We start from the raw sequence: 15000 nt of genomic DNA, 5'->3' as shown, positions 1-15000 counted from the left end.
TGATAGACGTCAAAGCCGACGCTCCAGAATTTCAAAAACTTGGATTGTTGTCCCGAAACTCGAAAGACGAAAGACGTTCCAAGCAAGTCTATTATTACTCGAGCGGATGTCTCACTGCTCGATGTAAGTGGTGTATTTTAGGCAGGGTTTAATGCAAGAAAAGGGAACACTTAGCTGAAGGCTCTTTAACGCATCCATGCACATTTAGAGGTGGAGTGTACTGATGGTATTGGTATTGTTCTGCAGTGCGAGTCGAAGTCATTTGATTGAGATTAGTAGAGTTGAAAATTTCAGAATTTAAAAAAAACATTTTGTGGGCGTCTCCCCCACTCCTGCCCCCAGGCTCACTGGCTGACTCGTAACATTATATTATAGAAACAACCTACGACATCAACAAACCAATCAAACTTGATCTGTCAGTTCCTTCATTCTTCACTGCTCTCTGGAAGAGCCTTTTGTGGCCTTAAAGTGTGGGTTAAACGGTTTCAAAAAGATGGAGAAGAATGCAAAAATCCAACTGACTTCAATAATTATTAGATCTAGAATCTAGATCTAGATCTAGACTCTAGATCTATATCTAGATCTAGAACCTAAGTCTAGATCTAGAATTCTAGAATCTAAATCTAGGCCTAATCCTTCAATTATTGAAACATGGATTCTTGGAAAACTAAATTTGATTAGATCTATTCATCTGACTTCAACAAGAAAGTGGCTATTCTCACCCGCCCGGAAGTTCTCGCAAGATCAACTCCTCCCCTCTTCTTTCTCTCTCTGTCTCTTTCTGAATACTGTCTATCGGTGTGGACGATCAAATTGACCAAAACAATGTTAAAAAATGATGTTAAAACACAAAAGTAAATTAATTTGGTTGTCTACAAAGATGCTACGGCTATTTAACTTTTCGAATCGAGCCGAACTACGCGGGTCGCCATTTTGTTTTGCCCGGAAATTCTCGCGCTACTCCTCTCTCTCTTTCTCTCTCTCTCTCCACTGCCCACAGACAAAATTGTACGCTTTTAGTAGGCTACAGTTGAAATGGAACGTTTGTTCACGGCACAGAAATCTACAATTTTTCCTCACAGTGTAGAATTCTGTGGTTTAGGGTGAACGCAAAATTTGGTGAACGCGCACCGGGTGAGAATAGCCACAAGACTCGCCTGCACTATTCTCACTCCGGGTGAGAATAGAGGTGGCCCTTCAACAAACCCTCTCAAAGTAGTCTAAAAAAGTAAATAATTAGTCTCTGTAGTTAGATCTAGAAATCTAGATTCTAGATCTAGTCTACGCATTCGGTCACAGCGCCATGAACGTAGTTGGCAGGCTACGTTCACGGCGCCCTGAATGCAGTTTGCAGGCGCTGTTGAGGCTACGTTCACGACACTAAAACTTCATTTAGGGGGAGGGTCCACTGGCGGTTTTAGTCAGTGACGTCAGTGTATAACATTTTGAATGTAGCCTGCCAACAAAAGCATGGCAGGCATAAGTTTTAAAAGACATTCTGTTCAGAAAATCTAGCCATGCTTTAAGTTTATATTCTCTATAAATAGGCAAGCAACTTCATTCTAAGGCCTACTGAAATCAATAGATTGTAGATTCTGACATCCAGCAATCCAGCCCAAGCCTTTCGACATTATAGAGATAGAATCTAGATTAGATACAGAGCCCTTGTTGGGCAACAGGAAACAGTTTTTACTTTTTAAAATTTATTGCACTGAAAAATCTGTCCTCTGAATCAGCCATGTAATTTACTCTAGGCTTAAAGGCCTAGATCTACATGTTATGTGACCGAAATCAAAGTTAGTTTGTTTTTTAATTTTTTTTATATATTTAGCTCACTTTCAAGTTATAATGTAAAATATAAGGGTTTCCGAACTATTCATCCTGCGCTCTTGTCCTCTTTGGAAGTGTTCAGATAACTTACTTGGGCTAGAAGATCCTGGCTTTGAAAAGAGGACAGAGCCAACTTGATTAGAGTTTATGTGAGGCTAAACATTCTTTTATGTTTGAGACATGTTTGTTCTCTATGGTCATTGTCTATGCTGCAGGAACATGTGCATGGGGACACATTTGCACTGTTGGGTCTTTTGTTTTACTTAGAAATGTGTTGCCTTTTAAAACATAACATAACATGCCTGTTATCTAGAGGTGTAAATTGTTTGCATCGTAAATTTACTTTTGTTTTATCACTTTATTGTATTGTACTGACAATTGCTCCATAAGTGCAGTGATATTGAAGAGACATACGTGTTCCTTATGGACAATGCATTTTTTGTTTTTTAAAAGTAACAGAAATAATATGGTCGCTTTTAAGGAAGAGCGGGCTAACCCAGATTTCGGGAGTTTCCTGAAATCTTGACCTACACCAAAAGTGGGCATTGCCTTGCCTATAGGAGAAGTTTATTTTCATTGGTATATTTGTTTGATTATAGAGAAAACTATCCTTGTCTTTTAAAGAAACTGAACAAGGGTCCAAAATCTTTACTTTCGATTTTCTCAAAACAGCATTTTTCAGGATAGCCTCCTTGTGCTTAAAAGTGACCATATGATTGGGGCTATGTAGGTCAGAGGCATTTTATTATAACATTGCTTTTCATTTTGTTGTCTGTAGGGCCAGGCAAATTCTGGATGTTTAAGTCAGCAGGTCGAAGGTACCACAGGTCAGCACTGGGAGACACTGATAGACATATAAGAACACAATGTCGTTTAGGTCATTACAAAACCAGGACGATGAAGTGATCTCTGTTGAAGAAGAGAGACAGGTCTCTGACCGTGCTAACCTTGATCAAGGCTCGAAGGGCTTGAGAAGACGAAGTGTGGGGCGGAAAAGAAGCATTCAGCCAGACGGAGTTCAGAATTCACTTCTCAACACTGCTATTCCAGAAGATGATGCTGTCTTTGCTGTACAAGATGATCAAGAGTTTTCTGTCTTTGAGAAGGTAACATTTATAGCACTGTAATTATGTTCACACTATGCTAGTGTATAAATGTGATTCTGCAGACTGTCTTGCTCACACTTCAGAAAAGTCAAAATATCATTGTCGCCCTCACATTGTTGATATTACAGGAGGTAAATGAAGTATTTCATGACAAAACATTTTTATCCCAACACCATTTTTTTGTTGTTGCTTGCGGATGTTGCAGTGTTCAACTCTTGGGTATGTAGAGTAATGTTGATAAAGACTGGGCAGTGCTCACACAACATCAGGTAAATGTAACCTTGATAAAATAGCAATGTTCACCCCTGAGGAAGGTAGATGTATTGCTACTGAAGTTGTTTTGTACGCACTGCCAGGAATGAATGTAAGGATGATGACATGGCGATGTTTGGACTGTGTGAGGAAAATGTAATTTTTAATGATGTCACAATAATCCCACCACATGGAAATAAATGATACTGCAATATTCTTCCTGCACAAAATAAAAACGATATATAGTATTATATGCCATTATTCATATTACACATGGGGGAGTGAGTAAACTTGATGATATTGCCATGTTTTACCAGAAAAGGTAACTATTACTTTCATGCCACTATGATAGTATTTCCTTACTACTTCTTAACTAACCTTTTGTTGTTTCTTTTAGTTATATTTCTTCCTCTTTCCACATACTAGATACAGTGGAGTCCACTTATAACGAGTCCGCAAAAAACGAGAAGTCTGTTATAATGACACTGTTCTAAAACCCCGTTTTTTTCCTCCTCTTTACCTTTGTAAATAAAATACTGCTATAGCGCTATCAGACAAACATGCGAGTCGGTTATAGCGGAATATTGCTGCTGCTGTGCACAGTGCATAGGCCAATTATACATAATGTAAAACCTCGCCAGTTGAGAAACTTGTTGGTGATCTAGCGAAACAAAGAATAGGAGAGCCCATGTGCATCAACAATGAAGGCCGGAGCGACTGAGTAGGGAGGGTGTGGCATGCGCAGACAAGCAGAACGCATCGCGTAATAAGCCAGCGTAAGCCTTGTTTAGATTATTGAGGCCTGCCATGCCTCTCACTTCTCCGATGCGGGGATGGAGAGGTCACAGCAATGTGATGGATGGAGCGAATGTGTGACGTGCGCTAGGAGACGGAATGCACCACAGGGTGGGATGGGGTGGGGTGGGGGGAAACACAGAGAGCGAGTTAACCCAGAGCCCTTTCTTTCTGATTTCTGATCGCCAAAGCCGAGCTGCCTGTCCACATCGCTAGATCTAGCGCTAGAGAAATAAACCTGATTCGAATTTTGATCAAGTAAGACCTAGAGGTCATGTTGAAACAAAATCATCATCAGGGGAGATAGCTAAAGGAAATAAACAGAACACCAAACTCATAGATTAGGCCTACTTTACAGTTTTCCTTGAATTTATTACTGGATCCCTTATAGCGAGAATCCTGCTATAACGGACATTTTGCTCCGGTCCCCACCCTCTCGTTATGACAGGATTCTACTGTAGTAACATCATCCTCTACCACATTATACAAACATCTATGTCTTCCTGTACCACTGCTCTTCTTTTCTGTCGCAATTTACATATGCACACACCCATGCTGGTCTTTTTTTGTTTGTTGTCTTTTTACTATTGAACCTGCGCTGTTCAGCATTTCAATCATCTGTCTTGATCACTTCTGACAGGGGCGAGACTATGAGCCAGTGTACATCACCCATCGCTATACGGAGCAAGAGAAAGAAACTCTGACAAACTATGAGAGCTGTGACTACTTGCCCAACCACAGCCATGTGTACAAACACTGGATCAAGCGACAGATGATCTCAAAGTCAGTCAATAGTGTGTTTATATATATATAGGACCCTTACACGAACATACTGTATTAACAATATGCTGTGTTTACAAATGGCCCTTTCACTATCAAGATGTGTTAATAAACAGCCAAGTTTTTTTTTATGTTGAGTTTTTGCTGGGGGGGGGGGGGGGGGGGGGGGGGCTAAGTATCTAATTTTGAGCTTTGATGCGAAAACAAAGGTACTTACTTTGAAACTTCTTTATGACAAATGGTTCTTATTTTTAAACTTTATAAAAAACAGGGAATGGTTCTTCTTTCAGATCTTGATAACATACCGAAATGGTCTTATTCATTAACTTGAGAACATAGCGAAAGGTTGTTGTCTTGGACAGGTATATGGGGCTGCTGGTTGATAAAAATATTGGAGTGGTAGCCACATTGGACCGTTTGTCACCTTGAGCAGTATCATTATATAGATAAAACGCAAGGGGGGGGGGGGGGGAAGCGATTGTTTGTACAGGTGGTTGTCTTGGACAAGCAGCCTTCAGGTCAGGTTCTATTGTATATCTTTATAATGATATTGGTAACCTGCATGTAAAATCTATGTTGTAACAAGAACTTAAGCATGTTACTCATATATTCAACAATTCAGCTTGGAGACTGATGTGAATACTCAAAGAGAAGCCTACTTTGGCATGGATGGAAAGGTTGACATTTTAATATTCCCACGAAAATTTCTATTGGAGTTATTGTTTTTTGTTTGATTGTTTGTTTATTGGTTTTGTTTTTTCTTTGGGGAATTTTTCTGATTGCAGTAATCATAATTATTTTTTAGTAGTTTAAACGTCATTATCATGCTTTGGTCTATTTAGGGATCAGATGCTCCAGCTCAAGAGGAAAGTTGACTCTGAAGTTTTCTCTGAAATTTTCTTTCAGGATGGCAATCTGGCAGAGGGATTCTTCTTTTGTGCAGGCTACAGCATTTTGTTTGCTGTATTTGCAGCTGCCGTTATTGTGGTAAGAAGTTGTTGTGGTTGTTATCTGGAATTATTGTTGCCCTTATGATGTGATGCTATTGTCATTATCTTGGTGATATGTTGTTGTTATGGTGATTTGCGGTTATTGTGGTTTGTGTGGTTGGTGGGTACTCTGGTGTGATTTTCTCCTTCTTTCATATCAAACGTTTATCGTCCTTATCTCTCCTCCTTCTTTTTTGTGTATGTTGCTACTCCCTTGTAACACATCTATTCTTTGGCACCTATATGACCATATTGTGTTGCAAGTGCCGTAAAACGCTTACGAAAGCTAAAAAAACGGTTATTGTGGTGACATGTCATTATTCTGGTGGAAAGGTGTTGTCATTGTTATCATGAGATGTTGATGGTGACACTGTGCACTCTGTTGTAACATTCCCAATCATAAACAATGCGTGGGTGGTTGGCGGGTGCTCTAGTGTAGTTTGTTTCTTTTTTCCTATCAGACATCTATCGTCTTTATCTCTCCTTCTTTTTTGCTTTTTTACTCTCTTGTAACACCTCTAATCTTCGGCACTCATATGACCTTATTGTGTTTCAAGTGCCGTAAAACTCTTACTGAGACCTAAACAATGTTCTATCCATATATATCTGTTTTGGTGTTACACAGTTCTAGTAACAGTTTATTACATGCTCAATTTGTCGTAGAACTGTTTTGGTTGTAGGTCATGAATGTGGGTCATGAACAGCTGCCATGTACTGTTGCTCTAACAGATCTGGCAACCTAGTGCCGGGGGTTCGGGTCTGCCAGAGATCACCGGGTTCCTCAACGGTACGCAGGTACAGCGCATCTTCAGCTTGAAGACTCTGGTGGCCAAGTTTCTCTCATGTGTGGCAGCCATTGGATGTGGGATGCCCATCGGACCAGAGGGTCCCATGATCCATCTTGGGTAATTTCTGTAGTTGTTATCGATCCAGAATTTCTGGAGTTAAACAGACGTACAGGCAGGAAGGCATGCAGGCAGGCAGACTGGCATACAGACAGGCAGCCTGATAGACAGACAGACAGATAGACAGACAGACTGGCTAGTACTGAAACATGGTTGTGTATGAAAAATTAGTTTCAAGAAAACATGTGAAATCAAAATTTAAAGAATGCAGTTTTGTAATGTGTGCCAAATTTTCAGTTTCAATTTCAAATTTGTTGTTATCTAGCACTTTAAATAACAGAATTATTTTTATTGTTTTTTGTCATATGGATTCGAGTCAAATGTTTTAATACTGAAACTTGAAAAATCTAAAAACCACAATATAGTAGTCTGTGATATTCAATGAAAAGAATTAAGCCTTCATTGCACATGTGTATTCACCACAGTTAGCGTTGTTGTTTTCGTCATCACCAGCTGGGTGGGTTTCATCAGGGGGCCTCCGTCAGCATGAACCTGTTCCTTTGCATAGAGATCTAAAAGATCCTTATGTTTTGATTCTTTTAATTTCTTGGAACTATCATGTGTTTAAAAGTGGGGACATTCTCTCATGGTTCAGCATTGTACTCAGTGTAGTAGCATTAAACTTCCACAGGAGGATGGGTGCTTGTAAAAGTTGTATTTTGTCTTGTATTTGTGACTCTTCGTTTAAATGAGAAAACTAATTTATATAAATGAAGGTTGGCTTGTTACCCATAACAATTTCTTAAGGTGGCCTTACTCAGGTTTCATTGCAGATTCCATGAATTTAAAAATGTCCTCTCCATGAATGAAATGAGCAATGAATGAAGAGAACTTCACTTTCTTCAATTATTGTAATATAGTCTGTGGGAGTCATAGCTTTTACTTCTCATAACTTTGATATATCCAAAATATCTTTCATCTAGTTAGAATATATATCCTTGATTGAGGAGTGTATAGTCAATTCTTTGGTAGTTGTCTTTTACAAGTGATTGAAGTAAAGCTACCATGTTTGTGTTTTATTTTGTTCTGGTCATTCAGTCTTTGAACAAGATCAGATGGCTTCCTTCACCAGTCTTTCAGATGGCTTCCTTCACCAGTCTTTCAGATGGCTTCCTTCACCAGTCTTTCAGATGGCTTCCTTCACCAGTCTTTCAGATGGCTTCCTTCACCAGTCTTTCAGAAGCTCTTTCTTGAGAAATTTGATGAAAACAGATTCTGTTGGAAGTCAAATGTAAATTATGGGGGTGGGTGGTTGACAGGTGCTCTGGTGTGGTTTGCTCCTTTTTTCTATCAAACTCCTTCTATTTTGTATTTGTTATTGTCTCTAATCTTCGGCACTTATATAACCTTATTGTGTTGCAAGTGCCGTAAAACTCTTACTGAAACTAAAAAAATGTAAATTCAAGTTTTGAGCTTTAGTTTTTCTAGTCCAGAAATTGGGAGGCACTCTGCTTTGGAATATTAATTTCTACTATGTCTATTCCTTGCCTTGTCAAATGAAGCACTATAGTACTGGCATGCGTCTGTTTTGTTACGGTAGGACTCTTGACTGTATATGTAGACAATGAGTTTGATTCCCATGTGAGAATATGTTTATCAGGTTGCTCCGTTTTTCTGTCATGCATCCCTCACAGCCCAGGTTAACTCTTTATCTCCAGCAAGCTTGCGGTCGGAACCACTGTGCCGGTGAGCCGCTGACAGCGGCTCAGGCACATTCCTTTACGACAACTTCGACATCATATTACTTTTCGGCAATTGCCGAAAACAGATCTCTTATACCGGAAGTGCATTCATTAGATGAAAAACTATCAAAGTAGGTTTGCTGGTTTCAATTTTTGACCTATTTAGTGATGTTTTTGTCACTTTTAGATTAAGCACCATAAAAGAGCCCCGGCGTAATGGGTTTACCCCCCTCGGAGATAAAGAGTTGACCTAGGCAGTGTTCAAATAGACAGCTTCTGAAATGATATACAGTGTGAGGATACAAAAACTATTACAGCTACCATATGATACATCACATCCTTTTCCTATCTCAGGAAACCATCAGGTAGGACATTCTATCCCTGTTCTTTCAAGAAACACCACTGTATAGGGCATTCTTTTTGTTATCCTATTCTAGAACGCCTACATGAAGAACATCATATTATTTTGATCTTTTCCCAGAACATAAAACATGAAGGATATCTGATTCTTGTCCTCCTATCTCAGAATGCCACCACGTAGGACTCACCTGTGTGTTTCTCTTTCCTCAGGGCTATTATTGGTGCAGGTTTTAGCCAGGCTTCCTCGGAGTCTTTGAAATTTAGTCTGCCTTTTTTTGAGAGATTTCGCAATCCTGAGGATCGGTAAGTCCCTTGTTTGTCATTTATTGTGTGTCCATTCGTACCGAATTTTTCACAGTGGCAATTTAAGGAATTGATGTGTTTACACCATTGCAAGGAAAGATCATATAAACATGCGAGTGGAGCTGGTCTACTTCCATTTACAGGAGATTTATTTGACATTGTAATCTGATTTTAGAAAAATGACTTTTTTTGTTTCTAGTTATGATGTGTAGGCAAATGACATTCTTGTGTTACTTTGTGTAAACAAGCTGCATTCTCTGTTTACCTCATTTTGGTAAGTGCCATACTCCATTTACTGTTTGTAAACAAGTGATATTTTTCCGTTTACTTAATCACCGACAACCACTATTCAGCTGTTACAAAGCTGCACTGTATCTATTCTCCACAGGAGAAACTTCATATCTGCGGGTGTTGCGGCGGGTGTGTCTGCAGCCTTCGGGGCTCCAGTGGGTGGCCTGCTGTTCTGTATGGAGGAAGTCTCCTCTTTCTGGAGCAACACCCTCTCCTGGCAGATCTTTTTCTGCTGCATCATCTCCACCTCTACTTCAGACATCTTCAACTCGGCTTTTGAGAAGTTTCAAAATATCGGCACATTTGGAGCTTTTCAAACCAGTCGATACATTCTTTTCAATGCAAGTAACTTTTTTTAAAAACACATTACACCCTAAGGGCCTGGACGGGAAGTCCATTGTTAGATCCTAAGCAAGGGGAAGGAACCCACCTCCCGTGAATACAAGCGTTTAAAAAACACTTTTTAAAAAATACTAGACAAATTCCAAAAATCCAAAAAAGATAAAAGTTAAAAAGAAAACTGAATGTAGTTTCAAAAAAATATAACTTTATGTATGCGCAAACTGTTGGAAAGGTTCTAACTTTTGTTCAGTCAGGGTGTCCAACTCGTCACTCTCACACTCAGCCTCGCGGTCGGGCCCTAGATCTAACTTCTAGGTTTTCTCCGTCTGATCAATCTGAATCGCCCCAAACTCTTGCTACGTTTTCATAAAAAACTGAGCTTGTTTTTGCTCAAATCCATCGTTACTTCCGTTTTCCAACTCAATTGTACTGCTTTTCAACAAGTCGAGACACTTTCGAAGTGTCGGTAGCGCGATCGCACTTCGATCAGCTCTAATACTAAAACTACTGGCCCGAAAAATTTCATTTCGGTATCAAACGAAAGAAGAAACTTTTTGCAATAACTATGCAAATCAAAATCTCGGCCCCCAGAGTCTCGTTAAGGCGATACTTCATTTCTAAAGACGCTAGGTCAGCGCTGGCGGTTCCGGGTGAGTCAGGGTGGAGCGCATAAGGGGATTCTCGGGCAAGTTAGGGTGTAATGTGTTAAATCAAAATGAGCAACAGCACACTACAGTTTCTAAATTTTAATGTCTAAAAGAATGCGCTCAAACACTAACAAACTGACTGTCTATAGCTTGGTACCCAGAGCCAACTGGGTGAAGTGAGGAAAATTCGTGTTAAGTGCTCTTCCCAAGGACACAATGTCAGGGCCCTCACGGGGTTTGAACTCATGACCTTATGGCAAGTCTGAGATTAACAACACATAGTGAAAGTCCCATGAAAGTATCTTATAGAACAGACAATAACAGTTGCAGAGAATTTCAAGAAGAGCATCCAGTAGCAGTCATATGAAGTTACCATATAGGTTTAACACACTGTGACAATTACATGAAGTTGACTGAGAGAACACTGACGGACCGTTATATGAAATTATGTATGTAGGTGTTTGGATGTGTATATGTATACGTTTATATATGTATATATATGCGTGTATGTGTGTATGTGGGTTTTTTGTATGTCCACTTTAGTGTCTGTATATCTTTGGGTTCGTATGTGCATATGTATGTTTACCTACATATGTGTGGTATGTATAGTGCATATATATTTGTAATATATATATAATATATACATATGTGTGTATTTCACATTTCTGTGTGTATGTGTGTGTGTGTTTCTTTGTGCCTATATGTGTGATCTCAATTCAATTTGTTCATTCATGACTTGAGAAGAATATTGCTGTTACCTTGACATTATTGTGACCTTGATGCCCTTTTGTCATTGTCCTTGGCTTTGAGCATGGCTTTAAATGTGACTTCAACCCAGAACCTGGATCATAAATTCTCCTTTGACTTCTATATTCAGTGATCATCATGTCACAGATTGAGGTGAAGAGAGAAGTACTCTTGGCCTTTAGTCATAATTTTAGTTCAGACCAAAAGATTGACTCGCATCTCGGTGGAGCAGTTAGGCTCTTCTTTGTCTCACACAGAAGACATGAGTTTGATTCCCATATGAGGACATTGTTTATTGAGTATCTCCTCCTGCCAGCTGGGATTCTGTCTACAACTCTTTTAGTTTAGGAAGACTTTTACAGCGCTTGCAACACAACAAAGTAATGTAAGTGCCAAAGATTATAGGTGTTACAAGTGAGTAACAAACACAAAAAAGAAAAAGGAGAGACCAGGACGGTTGATGCATGTGGGAAAGAAGGAGCAAACCATGCCAGAGCACCCATCAACCACTCACCTGAAGGTATCCAACTTAGCTCGCATTGGCCTTTACAGGCTGGGTCCTAGCAACCTGCCCCCGGGGCAGTGCCACTGACTGTAGTGTCTTTAGGCCTTTCCCAAAGGGGGGACATTTCTCATTCAAGCACTGTAGAATTGTAAATGGGCTGATTCATCATGTCACGCTCATAACTGTGCCTGATCTGCAACAGGGAACTGCTGCTTTTTCTGTCCTATTCCTTACTATTGTCATTTTCCTCTACTTCTTTTGTATGTTTATCACTCTTGTGACCCGCTATTTCCGCGGTGCCTTGATAGTCGAAGCAGACCTTGTGCTGTTGAAGCTAGAGAGGTGAGCAGAGTAAGTCCGATTCCCTGTAAGGACTTCTCTGTTGACATCCGCCCCTTGGCGCTCATATGACCTTATGCAGTTGCGAGCGCCGTAAAACCTCTACTAAAAAAAAAAATGATCTAAATTGTGTCAGTTGGGGCATTAACTCATCCAATTACAATTATTTCGAAAGATTGTGTTTTGTTACGTCATTGGGCTGAAATTAATGTTGTTGTTTTTTACCTCTGAAACGACAGATTGATGAAGGAGTGGACATCAACATTCTCATGTTCCTCCCATCAGTTCTGATTGGAATTATTGGAGGTGTCTTGGGATCGCTCTTCACAATCATCAACTTGAAGATTCACAGATTCCGCAAGCGCAAGCTGGCAGCCATTACCAGGTCTTGGCTGGTCAAGGTCATCCGTTTAGCGGAGCCAGCGTTGGTTATGGTGAGTCCAGACAATGTTTTACAGCCAGCTAAAGTTGAAGTCCATTTTTTTTTCATTCTGGCTAAAAGTTAAAGTGTGCAAGTTTTTTTTTTTCAAAAGTAAATTCATGAAAGTCAACAATGACTGAAAGTTTCATTCTCTAATCATGGGAGTTAAAGGACCATCAATATATTTATATCATCTTGCTGGTAACTCATACTTTTTATTACCTGGATAGCTTTCAATCTCTAGAGGAACTTGTGAATTTTGGGGAGAGTGACTTGCAAACTTCTATGAATTTTCTTCCAGAAAAGCTTTTACATCTCTGTTCTTTTAGTATTGGGTTGGTTTCTCCTTTTTCTGCACTTACTTTGTCTTCTCTATGTAGCTGTCCAGTGAAATCAGTGAAAATGTGTCTTTTATTAGTAAGCTCTGGTAGTTTTATTTCTAAAAATAGACTTACCATATCTGATATAGTTTGAGATTCAAAATCAATTTTCTTTACTTTTAGATGTAGGTGAGAGCATCTCGTCACATGAGATGACACCTTTTTCTCATGAACTAATTTTTTTTGGGTGCTTCTGGGCTAACCTGCATATGTATTAGGCTCGGTCATGTTTTGTGTTCAGGGGTATTTTGCCTAGAGAGTATTTTGCGTTTCAAAATAAATTCTATTTTGATTAATTATACTCTGAAAAGGCCCCTATCAGTTCAATAAAATCCTGAAGTATCTGAAGAAAAGACAGTTAAATCCACTGTAATATGTGTCTCTTTTTTTTCTCTCTCTCTCCAGTTGTTCATGACTTCCTTCTCAGTGTTTTTGCCAATGGCGTTTTCATGTGTGCCATTCCAGTGCATGAAAGGCAACTCAGGGGTACTTAGGTGAGTTATTCATGATTGTTGTTAGGACATCATTTGGTGAGTCATTCATAATGATAGTTAACCCTTATCATCCAGAATGAAATTCATGGATTTTCCTAAGCAGCCAGAACTAAATCTGTGCTGTCATTCAGAATTCATGTAAGTTTTTGTATCGCCTTCTGTTTTGGGTCAAGATCTGTCTCATTCACTGTGCCAAAAAATTAATCGTCTGCAACGTCAGGGAAGGAGATAATGAGATCGAATGCAGAAAAAGCAGTTGTATTGTGAAGGGATTTGGTTAATAATCTTGATTTGAAAAATGATGCAGTTCTAGATCCTATGTTTTCATTGATACAACATGCTGCCGCTTGAAAAGTAGGCCTTCAAGCTTCTAATTCTCTCAAAGAAAGTAAGTATAATCATGTATTTTTTTAACTTGACCCATATTATAAACATGGATTTGGATGACAGGACATAAATGTGTATTTAATTAGGAAAGCAGGTGAAAAAGACACACTCTGTGCCATTTTGGGAAAAGGGGTAAACAGAAAGGACACAAAGTGTGACGTTCTGGCTGATAGGAGGTAAGGCATTGTGAGGTGACACTTCCATGACTTCACTAGACGAGTTTTTCTTTATTTGCTACCGTAGAATTACTAAGTTCTATCTGCTCAGTATCTTGTTCTTAGACATTTGACCTTAAAAAAAATTGAGTTTCACAACATGTTTTACAAATGCAGGTCTTTGAATATCTTGATAACGACTCCCAATAATCATATGATTTTGATAGAGCAGATGGAACATTTGGTTTCTGACCTCATTGTCTTGGTGACTGAAGATATCCAAAAATGTCAGATAGGACTTTGTAATTCAACGTTGGGTGAGAGACTCATGACCAGATCACGTGTAAGTTTCGTTGTTTTTTTTAATGTTATGAAAACACATTTCATTATCAGTGTACTGGGTTGTTTGTTTGATTGCATGTATTGGATGTTTGTTGATTTGATATGTGTATTGAGTGTTTGTCTTATTTTGTGATTTGGACGTCTGATTGTTTGTATGTATCGAGTGTGTGTGTGTATGTGTGTGTGTGTGTGTGTGTGTGTGTGTGTGTGTGTGTGTGTGTGTGTGTGTGTGTGTGATTATGTGTATTGGGTGTTAATGTGGTGTTTAAGTGCATGTATTTGTTTGTTTGTTTGTGTCACAAGTGACAATTGCGCCAACGACACCACCAACAAGTATGACTCTCACTACAACCAAGAGAACATTTTCCCGACGTGCGAAGAGGGCGCCACCCACCTCAACGGTACCACTCTGCTGACTAACGGCACATACAACGAGTGTGAGTACTGCTCTCTATCTGGCTCTGTCTCTTTATCTCTCCATCTGTCTATCTTTTTATACCTGTATCTCTCTATCTCTCTATCTGTCAATTTGTCTGTCTCTCAGTGTCCCATCTCAGTGACTTCATCGTGCAGACAAAAGAAATGGCACATATGATTTTATAGTATTATGAGTTTAAATATTTTAAAGTAGTTTTTTTTGCAACATGTACTTCACCAAAGGTTAAAAGTGTATGGCTGCCAAAGTTTGGTCACTTCAACTTCAATAGCTTGAGAGTCCTTGAAAACTTAAAAATGACGTATTTTTTGCCTATAATCAATGTTTTTTCAGCGACATTCACATGGAAATGTGTTTTTCTATGAACTTAAAAGGTGTTGAGCCTAAAAACAAAATTTCGATAAAAATTGCCGAACTGTTTCTTCAATTTCATTGTTTTGGCAAGCCCCTGATTTCACCACGCTGCCTCACATATTTAGATAGATGATTTTAAATATATATGAATAATTATA

The 15000-nt window shown here is 39.2% G+C and overlaps 1 protein-coding gene across 1 annotated transcript in view; it reads left to right on the top strand.

The window, feature by feature from the left end:
* The first annotated feature begins 61 nt into the window (after positions 1-61).
* The window catches only part of LOC101864059 (chloride channel protein C), a 31916-nt gene continuing 16977 nt past the window's right edge, over positions 62-15000 (top strand). The window contains exons 1-11 of the mRNA XM_013081564.2: positions 62-123; positions 2609-2936; positions 4624-4766; positions 5386-5440; positions 5592-5750; positions 6482-6657; positions 8910-9002; positions 9391-9634; positions 12113-12307; positions 13080-13168; positions 14356-14489. Of these exons, the coding sequence (XP_012937018.2) occupies positions 2697-2936; positions 4624-4766; positions 5386-5440; positions 5592-5750; positions 6482-6657; positions 8910-9002; positions 9391-9634; positions 12113-12307; positions 13080-13168; positions 14356-14489 (1528 nt within the window). The 5' untranslated portion in view covers positions 62-123; positions 2609-2696. The remainder of the gene's footprint in view (positions 124-2608; positions 2937-4623; positions 4767-5385; positions 5441-5591; positions 5751-6481; positions 6658-8909; positions 9003-9390; positions 9635-12112; positions 12308-13079; positions 13169-14355; positions 14490-15000) is intronic.

This window comes from Aplysia californica, unplaced genomic scaffold (genome assembly GCF_000002075.1).
Source record: "Aplysia californica isolate F4 #8 unplaced genomic scaffold, AplCal3.0 scaffold00136, whole genome shotgun sequence".
NCBI classification, from domain to species: Eukaryota; Metazoa; Mollusca; class Gastropoda; order Aplysiida; family Aplysiidae; genus Aplysia; species Aplysia californica.
This window is presented reverse-complemented; position numbering and strand designations above follow the sequence as displayed.